The 19,284-nt window shown below is 45.2% G+C and overlaps 4 protein-coding genes across 5 annotated transcripts; 2 read left to right on the forward strand and 2 right to left on the reverse strand.

Annotated features, from left to right (window-relative positions):
• Positions 1 to 665: 665 nt before the first annotated feature.
• On the reverse strand, positions 666 to 2,241 carry LOC135399089 (replication termination factor 2-like). Its single transcript, XM_064630780.1, has 8 exons — positions 2,071 to 2,241; positions 1,857 to 1,951; positions 1,709 to 1,793; positions 1,513 to 1,649; positions 1,349 to 1,424; positions 1,171 to 1,284; positions 955 to 1,051; positions 666 to 887 (listed from the first exon to the last, which is right to left on the reverse strand). The coding sequence occupies exons 1-8, from the start codon at positions 2,137 to 2,139 to the stop codon at positions 682 to 684; spliced, it is 879 nt and encodes a 292-aa protein (XP_064486850.1). The 5' UTR covers positions 2,140 to 2,241; the 3' UTR covers positions 666 to 681.
• Positions 2,206 to 4,700, forward strand: LOC135399088 (uncharacterized protein C8orf76 homolog). Of its 2 annotated transcripts, none has more exons than XM_064630778.1 (8): positions 2,206 to 2,478; positions 2,554 to 2,790; positions 2,854 to 2,956; positions 3,012 to 3,177; positions 3,258 to 3,330; positions 3,408 to 3,467; positions 3,529 to 3,594; positions 3,651 to 4,700. In XM_064630778.1, the coding sequence occupies exons 1-8, from the start codon at positions 2,260 to 2,262 to the stop codon at positions 3,738 to 3,740; spliced, it is 1,014 nt and encodes a 337-aa protein (XP_064486848.1). In that variant the 5' UTR covers positions 2,206 to 2,259; the 3' UTR covers positions 3,741 to 4,700. The 2 variants fall into 2 exon arrangements, with proteins under 2 accessions (XP_064486848.1, XP_064486849.1); XM_064630779.1 differs by having other exon boundaries at positions 2,211 to 2,478; positions 2,854 to 2,938.
• Positions 3,341 to 5,791, reverse strand: LOC135399087 (tRNA wybutosine-synthesizing protein 4-like). The gene has a single exon (XM_064630777.1). It carries the CDS (start codon positions 5,720 to 5,722, stop codon positions 3,755 to 3,757), a length of 1,968 nt encoding a protein of 655 aa, XP_064486847.1. The 5' UTR covers positions 5,723 to 5,791; the 3' UTR covers positions 3,341 to 3,754.
• Positions 5,792 to 5,953: 162 nt separating this feature from the next.
• On the forward strand, positions 5,954 to 17,784 carry LOC135399090 (microtubule-associated protein RP/EB family member 1-like). The gene is made up of 8 exons (XM_064630781.1): positions 5,954 to 6,083; positions 8,263 to 8,415; positions 8,519 to 8,557; positions 8,659 to 8,765; positions 9,402 to 9,612; positions 9,689 to 9,807; positions 11,403 to 11,561; positions 16,064 to 17,784. The coding sequence occupies exons 2-8, from the start codon at positions 8,277 to 8,279 to the stop codon at positions 16,136 to 16,138; spliced, it is 849 nt and encodes a 282-aa protein (XP_064486851.1). The 5' UTR covers positions 5,954 to 6,083; positions 8,263 to 8,276; the 3' UTR covers positions 16,139 to 17,784.
• The last annotated feature ends 1,500 nt before the right edge of the window (positions 17,785 to 19,284 follow it).

Genomic DNA, 19,284 nt, shown 5'->3' on the forward strand with positions numbered 1-19,284 from the left:
ACTATAGTGATAAAACCGTAGGACAGAGTGCTGCGATTGCAATGCCAGAGCTCCGCAAATCACTTATCAAGCAAACTGCCCCGCTTCAAACTGTTGGGTTGAACAAGAGGTAAAATGGAACTTTCTGGATAAAGTTTTACAAGAGAATGAAAAGCGATTTTTTTAAATAAAATCCCGAACAGCTTCAACTGAAACATAAAAAGTTGTGTAGAGGTAAGCCAATTCTTGCTCAATGCCAATACAGATGCTGTGCGTACGTTATGGAGCCTTTATCTAACATGAAAGCTCAAACAATATAGCAGAGATAAGTTAGCATAAACTCTCATTCTGACAATATTCCACTTTGCACAAGAAGCTATGTCTCTGCTTATAATGCTTTTTATTACATGTTTTGTGAGAGATATCCCACTTCCGCCTGAAACATGTCGAAGCAGTATGAGAGACAGACGAGGACGGACACAGACAGCATGAAGTGTGTTTTGCATTGTTTTACATGTTTCAAATCAGCTAACATGTCCTACATCTTCTTGCACTTCTACCTAAAAATTTGCGTGCCACAGCTTGTAAAAAGGGCAATCTGATGCAATATCCATTCCAACTTGGAGCTCTCTGATTTTGTGAATTATTAGCCTCAGCAATACGCAAGAAAATGGCATATTGATGTCGTATAGTAGGAACTCTTTAATAATAGAGAGGATTATGAGTGATCCAGTGGGCTTTCTCTTGGTTAAGTGCTGTCTTGTGTGTTGTGAACAGGGACTTCAATGCCTCGCTTGTGTTGGGATCCTTTGCAATGCTGTAGCCGGCACACGCCTTTTCTGGCAGGATCATTTTGGTGGAAGTTCCAGTTGTGGGCCTTGCCTTTGCCTCGCTCGTGCTTGCACCTCCTAAGATTGCATATTAAGTGCACGTGTTATAACAGTTGCTGAAAAACAGTGTGATTATTGTACTCACCATTCACCAACTTGCCAGTTGCCTTCGACGGCTCTTCGAACTTGACTTTCTTTTTGCCATCCTCCACGGCTATGTCAGTCGCACGCTTTTTAGACTTCTGAAAATTTATGTGCAAAGAGTTCTAAAACTTACTAGCACATCAGCATTTTTCAGATATCGGGATCATCATTTTCCCTATCAATAACGACACATTATATGGCACAAAAAGAAAATGACCTTTTCTAGTTTTGCTTTCAGTCTACGGGCTTCCATTTTTTCTTCGAGAACGGACAGTTCTTCCTCTGTGCCATTCAGAACAACGATGTCATCGTCTTCGAAAGGCTTTCCACACTGAAGCAGTAATCACAGTAAACTACTTTGCACATATGCACAAAAATTCTTAATCATACTATACCTTGTGGCAAACATCCGATTTCACCTTGAGGGCACGCTCGGAAAGAACGCATCCACAATGGCGAAGGTAACAGAATCTGACGAATAGATACAATGGCACTGTTCAATGAAGGTCTGCTAACTATGTGTGTGTGCGTGGAAAAATACTGCAATGAAACAACATACTTATATTTTCCATTCATCTCCAAGCCCACGACGGGACAGATAAAGCGAGATGCTCTGTGATCCACATATTCATCCCCTTTGTCCGCACCCTTACGTCGGTAGGTTGGGTTCTCGGTGAGGTTCAACTCAACGAGGTCCTGTTAACAAATAGTTTGTTTTGCAGGAGTGTTTTTTTTTTCTTCCAGGAAGTAATTACCTTCAAAGACCTGATGTGTTTCGCAATGTCACTTGTTGCCTCCTTGTTGAGCAGGTATTCAATCACGGCTTCTTTGTTGTAAAGCCTCGAAAAGAGTAAAAATGTTACGTTAGACATCAATGCGTAATGTCAGAAAAATCTGCCTTACCTTCCCAAGTCGCAGGAAACAACTGGCAATCTCAGCTCTTCCTGGGTTATTGCACAGTGCTTCCATTTCGCTACAGCCTCGGCGTCTTTATCTTTCTAGGATAGCATAGCATCGTTCCAATCACTATTTAATGTGTAGGTTGACGGATTTTAAGAAATTCAAAATGAACATGAAAACAGCACGGATCGATGTCAGCTTGTAATATGCTGCGTACCTGTTCTGGCTTCTGCTTGGTCCGAACGAGTTCGTCGCGTCTTGGAATAGTTCCGCCGTCACATCCCATTTTGTATTTGTCCTCAGATGAATAATATAAGCTCAACCTTTCATAGAACTTAGCTACAGCTAAAAACAACCACACAGCCGTGGATGCACACCGGAAGTACTTACTGCCACCACACCAGAGATGGAATCACGTAATCAACATGGCGGCGGTCTTCTACATCCGGTAGCATGGCATGACGTTTTGTATGCTTTTGCGCGAAGGCCGAAGTTTCGAGTTGAGTTAGCCGCAGTTACTGTTCAAGTGATGGAGTTCAACTTTGACAACGACATCTTTGAGGCCAGCAGAGAAAGAACACAAAGTCTCCCATCGCACTATGAAGCCAAGATCTGCAAAGACAAGGTCGTATGCCGCATTTATATGTGTTTCTCATGCGTGAGCTCAGCTGACACGATCGTTTCGAAATGCTTCTTGCAGTGGTTTGCTTCAGCCGTGGCTAGGGATGCAGAAGAGGAATTGCTTATCGCAAAACATATGGCAGACAACAAGTATTACAACAAAGAATACAAGGAGGCGCTAGATTACTACATAAAATGCCTTGCTCACATACCGGCATCAAATACTGCAGCTCAGCGCGATTGCATTGAAGGGAAGTGCCGATGCTACTTGAAGCTTGGGCAGTACGACGCCGCGCTAGAGTTATCTAAGGAGCTGGTGAGTATGATGCGAAATACATGAGTTTGTTTTCTGGCATGTGACAGGTTTTCGTTGAACTAGGACCAACTTTGTCTAAACAACGACCACAGGGTAATAGTTTGGCGGCTATTATCGGAAATTCACAACTTCAGAAATAAAAAAGAAGGTAAATCATATAAATTAGGTAAAAATTTACATACTTGTTCGTAAAACTCGTCAGTGCAAAACTTTTATTTCAGATGAACAGGCTGCACTTTGCAAGTGCATTTGTTTTCATCCGGAGACCTCAGAGTTCTGGTACCGGCTTTCGCTGTGTTATTTGTCACAAGCAAAGGCCAGTGGCTGTCGAACCATCTCAAATTTGTCTGTAATCCTCACTGCTGCTGCATGCTTGACCAAGACCAGGTAATTATACCTTCACCTAAATCCATGATCTGGTCCTCTTCAAATGACTCGAGTGTCAACTGCCTTCATATAAAACTTAGCCTGCTGTATCAAGGAAGCATGTCGGGACAGAGGTCATTCGCAAGGGTCGAAAACTTGCGGAAGCAAGAAAAGGTAAATCACACAGCTTCTGTTTCATTTATATATAAATGTATATACACTACACTACCAGTACAAACATGTCCAACCAGATCAGCAAGCTATTGCAAGAAATCAGTGCAGCTGCAGAGTTTCGTGAATTGGCTAAGAAGGTAAGTAAGAGTCCCAAAATTTTTGTTGCAAGCTAACTGTCTCTGCAAAAATTTCTCATAGGAGATGACAGCGGATGCCGACACAAGCGAAGAGGTCCGATCCGAAGACTGCGCGGATATCATAAAGGTACTTTTTATTACGAAAACTCGAGAGTTGTGGCTCAAATATTCCTGCATTTTCAGGCCAATACACCACCAGCAGAAGTTGTGGCGCTCTTTGAAAAGAAGTGGTTTGCTTGGATAGAAAAATACGAAAAACAACCCCTCAAATGATCAGAAAAATGTTGTCAAAGGTTTGACAAACAACTTCTGACATCTATCTTCACAATCCACTTATTGAAGTGAGTGCCAAATGAAAAACAGTTCCCGCCTCCGCCAGTCACCATGATAGCATCTTCGCACAACACACTTGTGTGTTTGAACAGCATTATTGGCCGTTCGGGGCTCTGACAGGGAAAAGCCACCTCGACGCACTGCCCGCTGGTCAGGTTCACGACCCCAACGCCACACGGTCTGGCATGATTCCTACTGACACCGCCAACCAACAGAAGCAAGTTTGGCCACAGAAAATGTGCGGAGTGACTGTATCTTTCCGTAACGCCACTGACTCGAAGCGCTTCCCACGCACCACACTCTGCATCGTAAGAATAAATCGATTTCGACGGAACTTCGTCCTCTCCGAGTCCGCACGTGACGAGAACCTTTGTGTCGTTCACGGTGACAGCTGCGTGACTGTGTCGTCTGCTAGGAGTCTCTGCACTATGGGGTATTTCCGTCCAAGTGTTGCTGGTCGCGGAATAAACGTAGCAGTCGTTAAGGGCAGGATCGTGAGGTGTCCGTCCACCAAAAAGGAAAGCAAACTCTCTGCCGCGCGACTGTACGACGTTTAGAGTGTGCCTCCACCTTGGCTTAGGTGCAGAGTTACGCTTAATACACGTTGCAGTAAAGCGATCTGGCTTTCCCCCACATGGATGTAGCATGATGTCGTCTTGGCATGCGTGAAGCGGAGAGGTTCGTCCACCGTTGATGAAGATGGAGCCGTCCGCGAACCGTACGACACAAGCATGCTGACGTCCGTCGAATGCCTCTTCGCTGTCGATTTCAATCTGTCGCGTTGTGTTTGTCTCTAAATCTGTAAGTACAGGGGTGAAGACCCGCTTGTGCACCCCGTCACTGTTTGCAAATCCGCACACTGTAAGGACAGTATCTTTTGATAAAATAACCGAGCTGTGAGCGGCTCTCCATAATTCCTGGGGTGCCTCGTGATGCGTCCAAACACAGGCAGGTTTGATGGGTGCAGAAAACAACGGGATTGGTGTGCGGTCCGCATCCTTGAAGAAGGGGAGGGAGACTAACTCTCGCCCTTTAGTCGCAACTGTAAGCGCGTAGTGGTTGCACTTTTCGTGCCACTCTTCAAATTCGTCGAAGGGTTCCAGCGATCGAATCCTCTTCACGTCATCTAACCAAGTGAAAAAGTCGTTCATGCCTATGCACTTACACTCGTCGTATCCCAACGACTGGTAGCGGGACATTAGAGACGATGGATCGGGAAAATTGTGTAAAGACTTTAGAGGCGATCCCAGTGTAGCAAAATGCTGCAGCATGAACATCCCAAAACCATCACTTGGATAGACTTGTTCGTAGACTACAAAAGCACAGTTTGAGAATTCATGAGTTGTCCACTTTATCAACGCATTCGAGTCATCAACGTCCAGGTAGGAAAGGACACATTCTGCTAAAATGAGAGTGGGAAGGTCGAAATCAAATCTCCGTTCTTCTAGAGTCGTTTTCAAGCCGTCCGTCTGGGCCAAATCTCGAGTAAGAACGCAGTAGTGCGTCCATGCGCCAGTGCCCGTTGGAGTGCCCGCTAAATCTGACAGTTGTGGTGAGTTCGCGATTACTTCACATTTCTTTTGCACAACTTGCGGAAGATCAACTTCGTAATAACGGCATGAAGAAGGAAGTGTGTGTGCTGCTTTTAACCTGAAGAACGTTGTGTCGAATCCTGCCCCCAATGACAACACTTGACACTTGTTGTTTTTCATGCTCTTGCAGTAAGCTTCCAATACGGAAGAGACTGTTTTCGCTCTGACGTAGTAACCCCTGTTGATTAGTGGCGAGCGGCGACACTTTTTTATGCAGAAAAATTCTATAAAGTCATCTTTTATATATCCACTATTGACCACAGAGAGTTTGCTGTGTATGCTACTGTCATTTGTGCTCTGAACAGAACGATGGTTTTTGTTCTTCGTCATTTTGGTCACAACGATCACAGCAGTTTAACACCGAAACTTGCAGACATCCATGCGTGCGGCCATCTTGATTATCTCGAGCTATGGTTCCGCGGTGAATTAGTAGTATTCGAATTTTAAAAACAAGCTAACAGTCATGTCTTTGAACCAGAGTAATAATTTTTTCAAAAGTAATTCTAAATACTAAAGATGTAATTACGGAGAACTCCAGGTTTTATCGCAACTGTTTAAAACCTTCACTGCTGTGATGTTATATCAACTCTAGGAGGGGACGGTGAAGTGTCAAGTGAAAGTTAGCGTTCATTTAACACAAAATCCTCTTGTGAAGAAGTCATTCGCTTTTGTTTGTTCATTTTACTCTCAAGTAAGTGGAAATGTTCCTCTTTCTTGTTCTGTGAAGTGCGCACAATGTGGATTAAACGTCTTAACCGGCACATAGGCTTAGCATCGTTTCATCCTTCTCCCTACTGCAGCTGTCACTTGCTTCATTTTTAATCAGTATAGTCAGAACAAATGTGTACGAAATAAGTGTGCATGTGGTAAAAGTAACGTAGGAATGGACCTTTTGACGAAACGGCGTATCTCTAAGTAACATGTGCGCTCATGCAGCGAGTCCGCTGCTCAGGATTTGGCAAATGGTAGAATGCTGTGTAAGGCGAAATGTTATATCGTCAAGGCAAGAGTACCCGTGTAAACTGACTGTAACTTGGTGTTAGAATATGGTATCGTCGTCACGTGTAAAGACAGAGCAGCTGCCATCCATTGTTACGACATCCGTTTTGTAAGTCCTCGCATGGTGTTCCGTACCCGATAGGATCAGGCAAACAGAGTGCGTCAGGACACGATGGTTGACATCGACTCGCCTGTCATCAGCTTCCATCGCATGAACAGGCTCGTTTAGTCCGACACTGCCGGTAATTAGGCGAGCGTGTTCCGAGGCGGTTATTTTGATAGTTGCTCTCATTGTGAAAAACTTCAGAAAGCGTTGTAGATCCGGTTTTTTCCCCCCACTCATGCGAAACTTAGCTGGAAATATGCTTTCGTGCTCGCTTTTGACTCGCGTGATTAAAAATAGCTTTCAAGCCATGCAGCACGGGGGTAATGTGTATCGTTCCTTTGCGAAAATTGTCTTTTCAAAAGAAAGGTTGATTCCACTATACTTTATACGGTCCACGTAAATTGTGCAACTTTCAGGAGCACTCTATTTTAACCTGCACACTTAAAATGCGTTAACAAACCGGCACGCCTCATAGCCATATGTGTCACCCACTGTTTGGTCAGCCACACCTCCCAGACAAGTGTGGCATACAAGGTCTTGTTCATATTGTCAGACTGCGTGTGTGACTGCAGCAGTCCCATTTGTAATGAGATGCTAGACTACTTTCTGACCCTTTCCTGTAGCACCTTGCGTACGTGTGGGTGTCCCAGTGGCACCCACTGTCTGCTTCTGCTGGGTGGAACTTTCATTTGTCATTCATTAGCATGTGGGAAGTGCTGGCGTTCTGCTTCATTGGCAGCTGCAACATGTGCTACATTGTTTTGTTGCTTTGCACCCATCGGGGTGTGAAGCATGGCACGTGTGGTCGGAAATAAGTCATGCTAGTCGGATAACCTGCATGTTGAGCAGGGGGATTTGTCTCTTATACTTTTGTATGTAGCCGGCATTTCTGTGGCTGCAATTTGGGTTATGTGGAAGGAGTAACCACATAGTAACACAAGTGTAAGGCTTGTGGTCAATAGGTGGTTTACATACACGTGACCTTGCGTTCGATTTTTAAGAATTACACGAGTCGAAATATTCACTTATGCATGCAAGCACCTTCAATACCCACTGCTGTGTCTAAAATAAAACCATTCCTGCGTTTTGTCAGTTTCTCGTGTTGTTTTGGGCAGGGGCAGTTTTTTTTTTGGGGGGGGGGGGGTCCTGACTCCCCTCCTCAATTTGAGTCGTTACATAGTTTCAATTGACCTTGGTAGTGTAATAGCATGCTCTCCAAGGCAGGACCCCCCTCTCAGAAAAATCCAGGATCTGTCTCTGGTCTTGAGTGGCAATAGGCAGGAATGAGCATTTTTCTCTTTTTCTATTTAATGAGGCAAGGAGTACCAAAAAGTGTTTGTATTCATAAGTGTATGTTTAATCTTTTCTCCTCATTGTGCTTTTATGTCGAAGACACAAAATCGTCTGCCTTACAAAGTTTTTTTTTCTCTCCCTTGTGTGTGTGTGCTCCTCCTATTTTTTAAATTGATTTATTAGTATACCTACAATGCCCATAGGCATTATGGTAAACAACATCACAACATGAAAGACAAGGAAAATTAAAACATGACTCTAACTCAAGCAAGCAAACATAAATGAACAATAACTGGCAATATTGTGCATAAGGAGCGGGCTATGAGCAATTGACATACAAATGTTCACAAAGCTTCTTTGGACTTGGCTTTCCGCCGTATCGTAGGCAGTAATAAACTGCAATTGTGGTCCATCTCCTTAACTTAATCGAATATGAAGTGCAATGCAGAGCGTTTTTCTTCTTGCTGTGTAGGTGCAGAAGACGCAATGGGTGATACAGGGCCATTGTGTGTCAATGTGCACTCTACGAGCGCAACAACAGAAAATCTCAGTAGGCACGACATGCTCAACTGGGTGAATGGCAGCCTCAAGACACGTTACACCAAAATTGAGGAGCTCTGTTCTGGTGAGTTTTGCGGGCTTCGCGAGAGTACAACAGACCAACCCGTGGCCTTCTGCAGTCTTGTTTCTTAAGCGACGTGTGTTCCCCCCCCCCCATTCATTTTCAGGGGCAGCCTACTGCCAGTTCATGGACATGCTTTTTCCAGGTACGTAGTCGCACTCGAGATAATGATAGGTGCAGTGAAATGAGGGTTCTACTACCGCGGTTGCACTCACTGATGCTTCTGCAATGATTTCCTGATGTTAGGATCTGTCAACTTGAGGAAAGTGAAGTTCAGAACGAACTTGGAACATGAATACATCCAAAATTTCAAGGTCCTGCAGGCAGTATTCAAGAAAGTTGGCGTAGACAAAGTAAGGAATGTTTAGTGCAGTAGTACTTTCTTGGCAAAAGGTTTGTGAACCAGTACAAAGTTTCGCACCTTTGAAGGAGCATTGCGGCCATCTGGTTGCAAGGTGTAACTGTGCTCATTTCATGGAACTCCGCTTGCAGACGTTGCCTTGGTGTGTTTCTACTGTGTTTTGCAACACCTGGCTTTGTTCCCCTTTTTCCTCTTTCTTTCTTTTTACCTTACTATATTTCTCAGTCCTGGAGAAAAGAGGCAATAGCTCTATCTGCAAATATTTCTTCATGTGTAGGGCTTTACATAGTGTTCCTATAGGGTGCCGTTTTGGGGATTGGGATTCCCAAATTTCGAATCCTTGCCTGGGATTCCCAGATTCTGTTGGCACAACCCTACTTTTGAGGCACCTGACGCGCATTCTTTTAGTGTCCAGAAATCCGCTCTCTGCTGACGAGCGGTCACGGAAGGGGCGAACCGCCCAGTTCCGAACCCTTTCAATTCCTTGAAAAGGGGACATTGTTGAGGTCCCCCCTGTATGGGGGCAAGCAGTTTCGGGCACAATCCGTTACGCAAAGTTTACTCGAGAAAATGTCTCGCGCCGTCTCCAGCTCATTAATGCAAACGTTTGCAACCACGACTCTTCCAGAACATCCCCGTCGACCGTCTCGTGAAAGGCAGATTCCAGGACAACTTTGAGTTTGTGCAGTGGTTTAAGAAGTTCTTTGACGCCAACTACGCCTACGATGGGCAGGACTACGACCCAGTGGAAGCCAGGGCCAACGTATCCGTGGGCAGTTCAAGCATGGCACCTCCACGTGCCACTGGGAATAGCTCGTTAAGGTCACAGACGCGGCCAGGTAGGAGTTTCGAGAGTTTCAATGCAGAGCTTGGTGCACCGAAGCATTTTCCTAACCGTGTACCGTTTCCTCGTAGTCCATGCAACAAAGCCAGTGTCGAGGAGTACGGTTCCAAGTAAACCGATAGGGGCGGCGACCAGAATACCTGGCGGAGGGGTCTGTGACACCCAGAAGCTCGACGAGCTCACGGCACAGGTGCGTGTCTGATGTCCTCGCCCGTGGGTACCGCGAAATGTGGTGTTCAGTCTGTGTCAGACACGTGGGACGGCGCCAATTACTGTGTGTTATAGAACCTGTACGTTTAGAATGGTTGTGATAGATGAAAGAGTGGCTAGGAAGCAACGATCTGTTCTGATTTGAGAGTACAGTAGCCGGACGATTTTCCGGACTTCTCAGTGACAGGAAAAGCTTCGGAATGATACAGCAGTCTCAAAAATCCAGTGATCATAAAATTAAACTAACGATGGCGAAGGCCCCTGGTTCTGCTGCGAATTCAAAATTCTGCGAGTCAACGGCTGCTTGAAATGCGAAACACTTTATATTGTTGGATAATGTGGGGAAAAAAATATATGTTATAAAATTACACATTGAAAGCACTGTTGTGGCTCAGCATTACATACATGATATCTTGAGTTCTCCTCTGACAAAGGTCTGTCACCTGGAATCATTTTATACTTGCTGAAAGATCTTTCAAGCATCTACAGAGTTTATAGGAACTTTATAGGAAAATTATGGGAAGGAATACATGCCCTGTGGAAGATACAGGACACCCTTTTTGTTTCTGGGTTGCAGGCATTATTTAAGTCTTTAAAGGCAAACTCCCAGACATCAAATCAAACTTTTCCACTGCCACAGCTAAACTGCACACGGGAGGGACGCCGTCCCTTCCTTATGCGAAGTATGCTCAAGAAACTTGGTCTAACGTTATCCTATGCTAAACTACAATCTTTCTGTGCTGTTCCAGCAGCATGGGCAGTTTCGTAAAGCGGGCTTCACCTCGTGCAGGGAAAACTTAGGGTGACGCAGACTTTCGGGAAGTGTCTTTCATATTCGGCGAATATCGGATATTCGGAAGTCCGAATATTGGGTAATTGATTCGCGAATGAAATGCTTCAAGTGACTGATATTTAGAGCCTGAAGTTTTAGAGTTTTACCCGATTCTTCCCTGAATTTGCACCCCGAATTGAAGGTTGCCACTTTAGGGTGAAACCCGATTTTTGCCTGGCCAATTGCCCTCACTTGGATGTCTGTAGGAATGCACCAACTTACTTGTTTGGCAGCAAATGCAGTTACATCACCGTTTGTACCAAACCACTACACTTACTTTGAGTAACTGAGCCAGATTTCCCTCCAAATTTAGCCTACTGGAAGTTTTTTCACCCGAATTTGCATGAATTTAGTGCACATGTTTATTTACCCGATTTTTACCCCCCCGAATTTAGAAAAAAATATTTCCCGAAAACTTCAGGCTCTACTGATATTTGATTCGAATTAGATAACTCAAACGTCCTCACACCCCTAAAAATAAGGGATTCTGTGCCAGACGAAGGATTCCACGATATTTCGCGGAAAACTCAAGGCTTTAACGATGCCTGTAATTGTGCCCTGCTGCGCCTGTGGTTGCCTGCGTGCGATGATATCCGCTGTTGCATTTACACGCGCGTGATATGTTCGTCGTACACATTTGACAGTGGTGACAACGCACCGAAAACAGTGACAGTGTACAGACTCCCAAAATGTGCCAATGCCAGCTATAAGATTTGTCAGTCATTCAGGACTTGTGTTTGTAGATTGCAGACCTGAAAGTCACTGTGGACGGACTGGAGAAAGAGAGAGATTTCTACTATGGCAAGCTGAGAGACATCGAAGTCCTTTGTCAAGAAAATGAACAGAAGGAGGGAAAGTCCGAGGCGGTGGAACAAATTTTAGAGATCCTGTACGCAACGGAGGTAAGCCCGGATGAGTTGGAGGAATACTGAGAGATCGCCTTCACCTTGGAATAAATGCGAAGTAACAGCATTCTCTTATCACTTTGCGTTTTTGTCATGCCCATTAATATTGTCGTTCGCTGGATCAAGCTTGTCCTTGCGACACTGACGGAAATTGGCTTCCCTATTGACAGTTCCATCATATGTGGGACCTCGTGGAATAAACAGTGACACCTAATTTGAGACCGGTCGAACGAAATAGTATGTCAAGAATTTATGTTGGTACTTTTGGTTCATCCGTACTTCTGTCTTGGCATGTGCAGTGAAACCCGCGTATAACGATATAGGTAAATGGGTTATCATTAATTAAATCATTACGCGAAGGATATCGCTAGAGGAGGGCTGACCTGGGTTAGCCTCATCCTACGGTAGTCGTACACTCCGCGTTATCCCGCGAGGCGCAGTAACATTTGATGCTAGGAAAGGGGGTGGAAATACCAATACCTTATTGAAGGTACCTCGATAGCTTCGATTGCTTTTGGTTGCCATCGTAGATGTGCACAACGTCAGGTTCGACTGCATCGAGATGGGCTACATAATGAGCAGGCAGCCTGCACTCCATGATAAAATTCTTCAGCAGCATGAAGCCTGCTTGCGCTGTCACCGGCTGCTTTTCTCCTTGGCCTTCAGTATCGTCGACACTGTCGACTGCAGTATGCCGTCCTTTCGCACGATGGACGCCACCCTTGTTACACAGTGATGAACCTCGATGATCGCTGACTTGACATCTGCGTCCGTTGCTTTCCGTTCCTTCGGCTGGAACACCTTCGTTGAGAGAGGTACCGATAAATGTGTCAAGGCAGAAATGTCTTGAACCGTGGGTCGCCAGAGTACGACTGACAGTCTCCGAAGGGAACTCGAATTCCTGTGCGGGTCTTCCGTACCGAAAGGGGCGCGATGAGTAAGGGTGCATCTTCCTGGATTTCCATACCCATAGTGTCACGCAAGTCGCGGAATTAAGCAACGCCCGACATCGCGCTGCAAATGCTGGTCCCCGAGCGTGAGGGCGTCGGGATCGTTTTCCGCGGGTTTTACTGTACTCGTTTTTGTGATGTACACGCCAATATGTTGTGATTCGCTTCAACCGCTCTGAATCTTGCGTCAAAATACTATGTAGACGTGTAACTCTGTGCCCTACTGGCAACACGTATATTCTTTTGTAATACCCTCAGAAGAAACCTGTCTGAAAAACGTCTGTAAACAATAAGCAAAAAGCATGAGTTGTCAGTCGCAAGAATATGTTCTGTACTTCGCCTTTTTGCATTGTATGCCTGTGACATCAACAAATACGATTAGAAGGCACAATCATTATAAACCCGAATACGTGAGCAGTGACTATAAATTGTATACAGTATAACTGCAAACCACATGATACTATGAAGTGTCGGTTAGGGGGCGGGGGCTGTGGCTCTTAAAAATAGTGAGATGGGCAAAAAAAAATTCAAAATTTTTGGAAACAATTTTATTGCAAAGTTTGTTGTCTGAACTATCAATTCATGAAGCATTTTGCAGAAATTCAATCTCAAAATATTAATAAAAGCGATATACGTATTTGTGTCCACATGACTATACCACTCCCCAGATGTCCCATAACTTTGAACTCTTCTAGCACCCAAACAGAGTAACGCACTGCCACTTCCTTGGTGATTCGACAGTTTTCGTTTGCCAGTACATTTGAAGTCGTGGCTCCCACGCGGGTTTAGCTATGGCACATTTTGAGCACCTGTTGCCCATAACCTTTGAGTGCCGTTTTCTCAGTTTGCATTTTTGAGCCAATCACCAATCTATTTTTAATCTCTCTCTCTCTGCCTGTATTTGACCGATTCTAATGAGATTGGTACAGATATATTCGTGAATAAATCATCCAGGTGGTGAAGCTATTTCTGTTGTTGAGATTTTAGTGTGCGGTTTACAGTGCTTAGCAGAAGGATATAGCTAGGTCATCTATTTTGACTATTCCTGGCTTTGCGTATTGCCACTAAAAATTTTATGTAAAGAAAATAGCATCACCCCTGCAGTCGCCTCGTAGCTACGTGAAAATCCTCTTTTCAGAATGTTTCGGTGAACATTCATCTCTAACATTGTGTAGCAGCAGTTTTTTTTTTTTTTTTTTAACTGAGATACATAAAACGTCGAGCCAGCATGTCAAAATACATACGACTGCAAAGTCTCTTTAAAATTCAAGATAAGATACATGGTTTGGTTTTAAGAGCCACATCCCCCCTTTAAGAAGGGAAAGAGCAGAAGAAGCAGAACTGGTATCAAAATGCAATGAACTGCAGCATGATAAGTGTTCCCACATGCTTCTGCGTCTGCGAGCCACTATGCATAAATTCCTACTTGCTAGAGGCTGCTTCTGCATGTTAGAGGCTTGCCTGACTATGGCTTGCTAGGGTGTGCAGAAGCCCTCTGAGCACTTCACCCCTCACTATGCTCCTACGCTGACCCATTCCACATTTTGCTGATGCTGCTTCTCGCACTGTGCACCAAGGACAATGCTGACTGTCTGGGTGTGTGTGCGTTGTCAACGTCGTGGCCTGATTGCTTATGCTGCCATCTCACCTAGCATATCAACCGCAGCGGCTCCTCCTCCTTCCCCACTTGACGTAGAGGACAGTGTTTCAGAATGTTGTCCTCCGAACGTTTGAACTGTGGCTACACATTTGGGGTGCGGCAGTCGAGCACACGCGGGCTCACGCATGTTTGTGCGACCACCCACAAAACATTCTGTTCCAATCTGTTCTGCTGTTCATCCAGTTTTTGGGGATAGTGGTGGTCTGAAGAGCTGAGCAATCTCGAGCCGAAATGTGTACGAAAAAAGTGAGCCATTCTGTTAAGGAACCATCAAAAACGTTAGTAATCTAACTTAAATACCTCTTTCAGTAACTTCTACTCACTTTTCAAGTTACTTTGAAGGTACCGCATACTTCTCTGTGCATGACACTCGGGTCGAGCGAACGATTCTACTATGTCTCTGCAATGCGCTTGGTGCTGTACAGCTCGAAGCACACTTAACTTGAACGCGCCTCCGACCAGCGGAGCGGGAAGAGAGCCACCCTAGCAGCACTTAGGCGAAATGAAGGGAAAGAGTGTTTCGACTGTCCCACTTGTGCTGCGGGGATGTCCGCCTTGCCATGAGCTGTTGACTGTGCATTCCATTACCATTGCACCCTTGCGATATTGGCCAGCATACTCCTCTACGTAATCGCCACAAAACCAAACAAACGTCGCAATGATAATAACAGCGGACAGTGATGTGATGCTGAGTCAACAGCCCATGCCAAGGCGGACACCCCCGCAGCAAACTGGGACAGTCGAAACACTCTTACCGTTTATTTTCTCGTAAGCGCCTCTAGGGTGGCTCTCTTCCGGCTCCGCAGGCCGGAGGCACGTTTAAGTTAACTCTGCTTCGAGCTGTACATAGGCTTTAGCATCATCCACGTTCCTTGGGAAGGGGTAGCGTGCAACGCCCCTGGTTTGGGAGCATGCATGAGGTGATGGGTAGTGCTGAAGGGGGTATGCGGGTAAACTATGAGACCCCTATGAAGCAGTATAGGAGACCTGTGTCGAAATGCCAGAGCGAGGGTGCACACGTAAAATATTAATAGCTCCGTATGAAGTTAGAGAAAACGATAAGGAGAAAAACGATAGTAAATTCTGTTTCTTCTGTGGAGCATTTCTGTTCGCATCTGTAGAGCGCCTGTTCAGTATTGGGGGGTATTGTGTTTAAAAAAAAGCGGAGCAGGCTATCGGATAGTAATTTTGAAAAGCAGTTGTTCCTGCGAGCTAATACGGGTTTTTGGTAATGCCATTTTCAACTTCACGCTCTTCTTATTTCTTTTCTGAGTGAATTCCAACTGTGACGTCAAAGTAAATTGAAAGTAACGAGCTACTTTTAAGAGTGGCTATCACAAATACTTGTCAAGATTGGGTATTTAGTACTCTACTTCGTAACTTACTCAGTAACTGAACTTAAATACTTTTTGTGAGTATCTGGTACAAGCCTGGGGTAACGTGTTGGCTGCATTGGCTGCACCAATAAGTTTGTCCGAAAGTCTGAATTCTCGGAGTTGGAAGAATTGGGCGGTGACTGTACCTTACCAAGCACATGGCTTGCAACATGAAAACAGACTAGTGGATAAAAAATTGTCTACCAGGTGTTGGACCTTGTAGCTTTGTGTGTGCTGCTTGCTTGGTGCTCTGCTTTGCTCTAGTAGTCAGCTTATCCAGAAGCCTCTGCTTGGAGAGCTCCTATTGTCTGTGCTACAAGTGATATGCTACCAACAGGTGGCGGACTGCACAATAGTGAAACGTAGCCCTGCGAATTGGCCCACTCTGCTCTTGTCACAATTTTTTTTTTTTTATCAGCATTTGTTGGGACTTTCAATAGGGACGCAGTTGCAAATCCTGTGCCAAGTTATAGCCTTGAGAGCTCATGCTGGAAACACCGAAAAAATTTTCAGGAGGGCTTCTCCGTTCCCGAAGAAGGGCTTGAAGAGGGAGCACCGGAACCAGCCAATGGGGATGAAGAATACTGAGGTTCTTTTGAGAAGGAGCATCACCCTTTCCTTTATCCCTGCCTTTACTTATTTTTAATTTGTGCATGCAAAGTGTGTCTTGAGACACTTTGGTGCTGGTTTTTAAGTTACGAAGCTCTTGAAATACATTGGTGATGTGCCACCACTATCTGTCAGCAAGGGGCATTTGTACCTGTCTGTTTTGCCCTCCAAATGACTTTGTAAAATTTGCACAAAAGAAATGTGAATTTTTTGCTGTAAACCAGATGAACTTGGGGTGGTTGGTACTTGATCTGCATAGCTCTTTTATTGAAGTGCAGAAGCACGTATGTGTTTTCTCTACTCTTCTTTTTTAAACATCTTTGGAATAGGATAGATTGTAGCAGGCCTGGAAATTATGATTAAACATTTACTGCTGATTTGTTTGGAGATATTTCCGTAGTGTAAACACAAAATAACTGAGAACTGATCTTCCCGAGGGAGTCTCGAGTTGTTTTGGGCTTTCATTTTAGACACATTCAGCGGTTTACAGCTTGAGAAACACATTAGCGGTACAGATCTCTCCTAGTGAAGCAATAGACACTTTTACCCGAACATGAGTTTCAGGTATGGTTTGGGAAAGCTTATACATATGTAAAATAAAAGTAGTGCATCACGGACAAAGATAGCAGTGCATTTCTTGTAGGTTGATGAGTTGTTTTCCTTTCCCATAGAAGTGAGCTGTGTTACTATATATTGGAGTGAAAAAAAAAAAAAGAACATAGTCTGTCCTGCCTCATGACATAGGTAGATGCTCAAACCTTGCTTTGCTTGATGTGAATTTGTCCATGTCTACAGGCACACTCTCTCTCTACCGGGCTGTTTATTCGTGCTTTTGTTTTGGGCATTGTACTCACGAAGCATTTCTTAGGTATCCTAGCTCCATTCCTCATAGTAAAGGACCAAAGTACGCCATCATCAAGACTTCTCGGAATTGCTTTCACGGCACCTCTCTTAGGTAGTTCTCCGACTCTCTTGAGAGTCTGCCAAATAGTTTTTCATGAGCATTGTGAAATTTTTTCACTGTTTGCAAATTGAGAGGGAAAGGGCGATCAGTTGTCTTGCAGTTCTCAGTGATTGGAAACTGTTATATATTATCGTGACATGGCCCTTGAAGTCTGGCAGGTCCACTCGCCCATCTGCCATTTGATTGGAGTGAGTAGTCTGCAGTCACGAGGCTCTTGATTAGCGTTATGACCTCACTCAGTGTGTTACAATGTAAGTACGAAGTGGTCAGGAGAACCACGAGGACCTCTCAGTTGTAATCTACTGAGCCGTCTGACTGGAGGCGGCTATTATAAAAGTCCAGGCCTAGGTTTTGAAAATAAACTGTAAGCCCTTGCCGAGACGCACGCAAACAAATCTCGTGACTGCATCCTTGAAGGTTCTCAAAAGGACACGGTAGTCTTCGACCTCATGTTGTTCCGAATTGGTTGTGATGGGGTGCGCAATCTGGAGGTCGTCCCGCAACCGAGAGTGACTTGGCTGCCTTTGGGTATTTTAACCTGATTTCTTTTTTACCTGTCTGTTTCTCGCTCCACAGTGGTTTATGCTGTTACTGTGTGACGTGATTACTACTATGATCTGCACAAAGTTGGCTAATAAAGTGATGCTTGTTGTGACATTCATACAGTGGTGTACCAAGTACATTTTTGCTCGCAGTCGTGGAATCCTTGGTTGTTTTTTCTCACTGTATTTAAGAATTTGTGTTCCTCTCAAAGCTCAATGTATGGTTACCTTTGGTGTACACTATTCGTAAGGAAATGGCGAAGCTTGTTCTTTGGGCCAGTGAAACACTGAACAAATGGAATACTTAAAGGGACTATGGCGTCCGTCCCGGTCGATTCTGGAACTGGCATTTTACTCATCGTCCATCACTGATAACGACGAAAATCCGACGGGAGTCTGTGGCGTTGTTCCTGAGCAGTTTGATGTAACAGGTGTCATATTGAGATTATTCAGTCTCTGGAAGTCACCCGCACAAGGCCAGTCAGTGAACGCCCTTTGGCGCGGACGAGACCAATTAGGGAGCGTCTGGAGGGACCTTGGTAGCCTTGGCGTCCGAACGAGCCGGAATACTAGTGGATGACATGTACTCTGTGATCTGCTTGCGGAATGTTTCTGGTCAGCGTCGGTCGTGTTCGTACAGTGATGAACGCAACACAGTACTCCACGCAACATGATCATGTCAGAACTTGCCCTGATAAGCGAAATTCTGCGTGTTTACCGAGGACTTTTGAAGCAGACTACCTCCGAGACTATCTCCTGTGCAGCGCTCCCATTCGCGTGCCTGGCTTACGTTATCATGGGGAGTGCGAATCTTTAAAAGGGGCGTTTCAAGGGGAAAAGTTGTCGATCCGGTCACAACGTGGAGAGGGAAGTAGGCCGCATGAGATAGGATGGCAGCGGAGAGTTGAGAGTAAGGGAAAGTAGGTCACGGAGGCGGAAGCCAATGTATGCGGGCCACTGCTGGTGATGTAACGGAGAGGAGCACGTCTGCAGAAGCGGTCTTGGCGGCGCGCCAGGTACGGGGGCAAATCTGAACTTGCGGATGGGCAAGGCGCATATGGGCTGAATTCAAGTACATAATGGAGTGCGAACCGAGTACGAGTGCCGGGTCAAGTAGGCGCCAAAAGAAGACGGATTCGGGGCGAAGGCGGCGAGCTGCCGAAACGGAGGAACGCAAGCAACGTCAGGCAGCGGATGTCGCTGCTCGGCGCCGAAAGCGGGCGAACGAGACTGAGGAAGAGCGGACGCGGCGTTTCAAAACACGCCGCTGACGTGGAAGAAGGCTTGCCCCGCTGTTGTGGCTGTGTAGTTAGTAACAGTTAGTGGTAGTTTGGGGGGATAGTGATAGTGTGTGGGCCGGCTGAATGCTAACGCATTTCCGCTGCATTAATTACATTAATCTTCCTTCATTTTTTAAATATGGAAAGTGGTTCGGATCAAGGCCAAGTTGACCGTGAAGCGGTGACGAGCATTACCGCATCAGTGTCATACCTACGTGCCCGGACACCACAGTCCCTTTAAAAGAAACCACCATGCACAATATTTGCTTTGTGCGGTATATCGTCACTGCACAATCAAACTTACAGAAAGCCCCGAGGAAGTAACCAGTGACCCTGCCC

The sequence above is a fragment of the Ornithodoros turicata genome, chromosome 6 (genome assembly GCF_037126465.1).
Source record: "Ornithodoros turicata isolate Travis chromosome 6, ASM3712646v1, whole genome shotgun sequence".
NCBI classification, from domain to species: Eukaryota; Metazoa; Arthropoda; class Arachnida; order Ixodida; family Argasidae; genus Ornithodoros; species Ornithodoros turicata.

Coding starts and splice junctions, on each gene's coding strand:
- LOC135399089 (XM_064630780.1), bottom strand. CDS start 2,139: ATGGGATGTGACGGCGGAACTATTCCAAGACGCGACGAACTCGTTCGG. Junction 1,952..2,070: donor CCAAGCAGAAGCCAGAACAG/GTACGCAGCATA, acceptor ATGCTATCCTAG/AAAGATAAAGACGCCGAGGC. Junction 1,052..1,170: donor TGAAAGCAAAACTAGAAAAG/GTCATTTTCTTT, acceptor ATAAATTTTCAG/AAGTCTAAAAAGCGTGCGAC.
- LOC135399088 (XM_064630778.1), top strand. CDS start 2,260: ATGGAATCACGTAATCAACATGGCGGCGGTCTTCTACATCCGGTAGCA. Junction 3,468..3,528: donor TTCGTGAATTGGCTAAGAAG/GTAAGTAAGAGT, acceptor AATTTCTCATAG/GAGATGACAGCGGATGCCGA. Junction 3,595..3,650: donor ACTGCGCGGATATCATAAAG/GTACTTTTTATT, acceptor CTGCATTTTCAG/GCCAATACACCACCAGCAGA.
- LOC135399087 (XM_064630777.1), bottom strand. CDS start 5,722: ATGACGAAGAACAAAAACCATCGTTCTGTTCAGAGCACAAATGACAGT.
- LOC135399090 (XM_064630781.1), top strand. CDS start 8,277: ATGGGTGATACAGGGCCATTGTGTGTCAATGTGCACTCTACGAGCGCA. Junction 8,416..8,518: donor AATTGAGGAGCTCTGTTCTG/GTGAGTTTTGCG, acceptor ATTCATTTTCAG/GGGCAGCCTACTGCCAGTTC. Junction 8,766..9,401: donor AGAAAGTTGGCGTAGACAAA/GTAAGGAATGTT, acceptor CGACTCTTCCAG/AACATCCCCGTCGACCGTCT.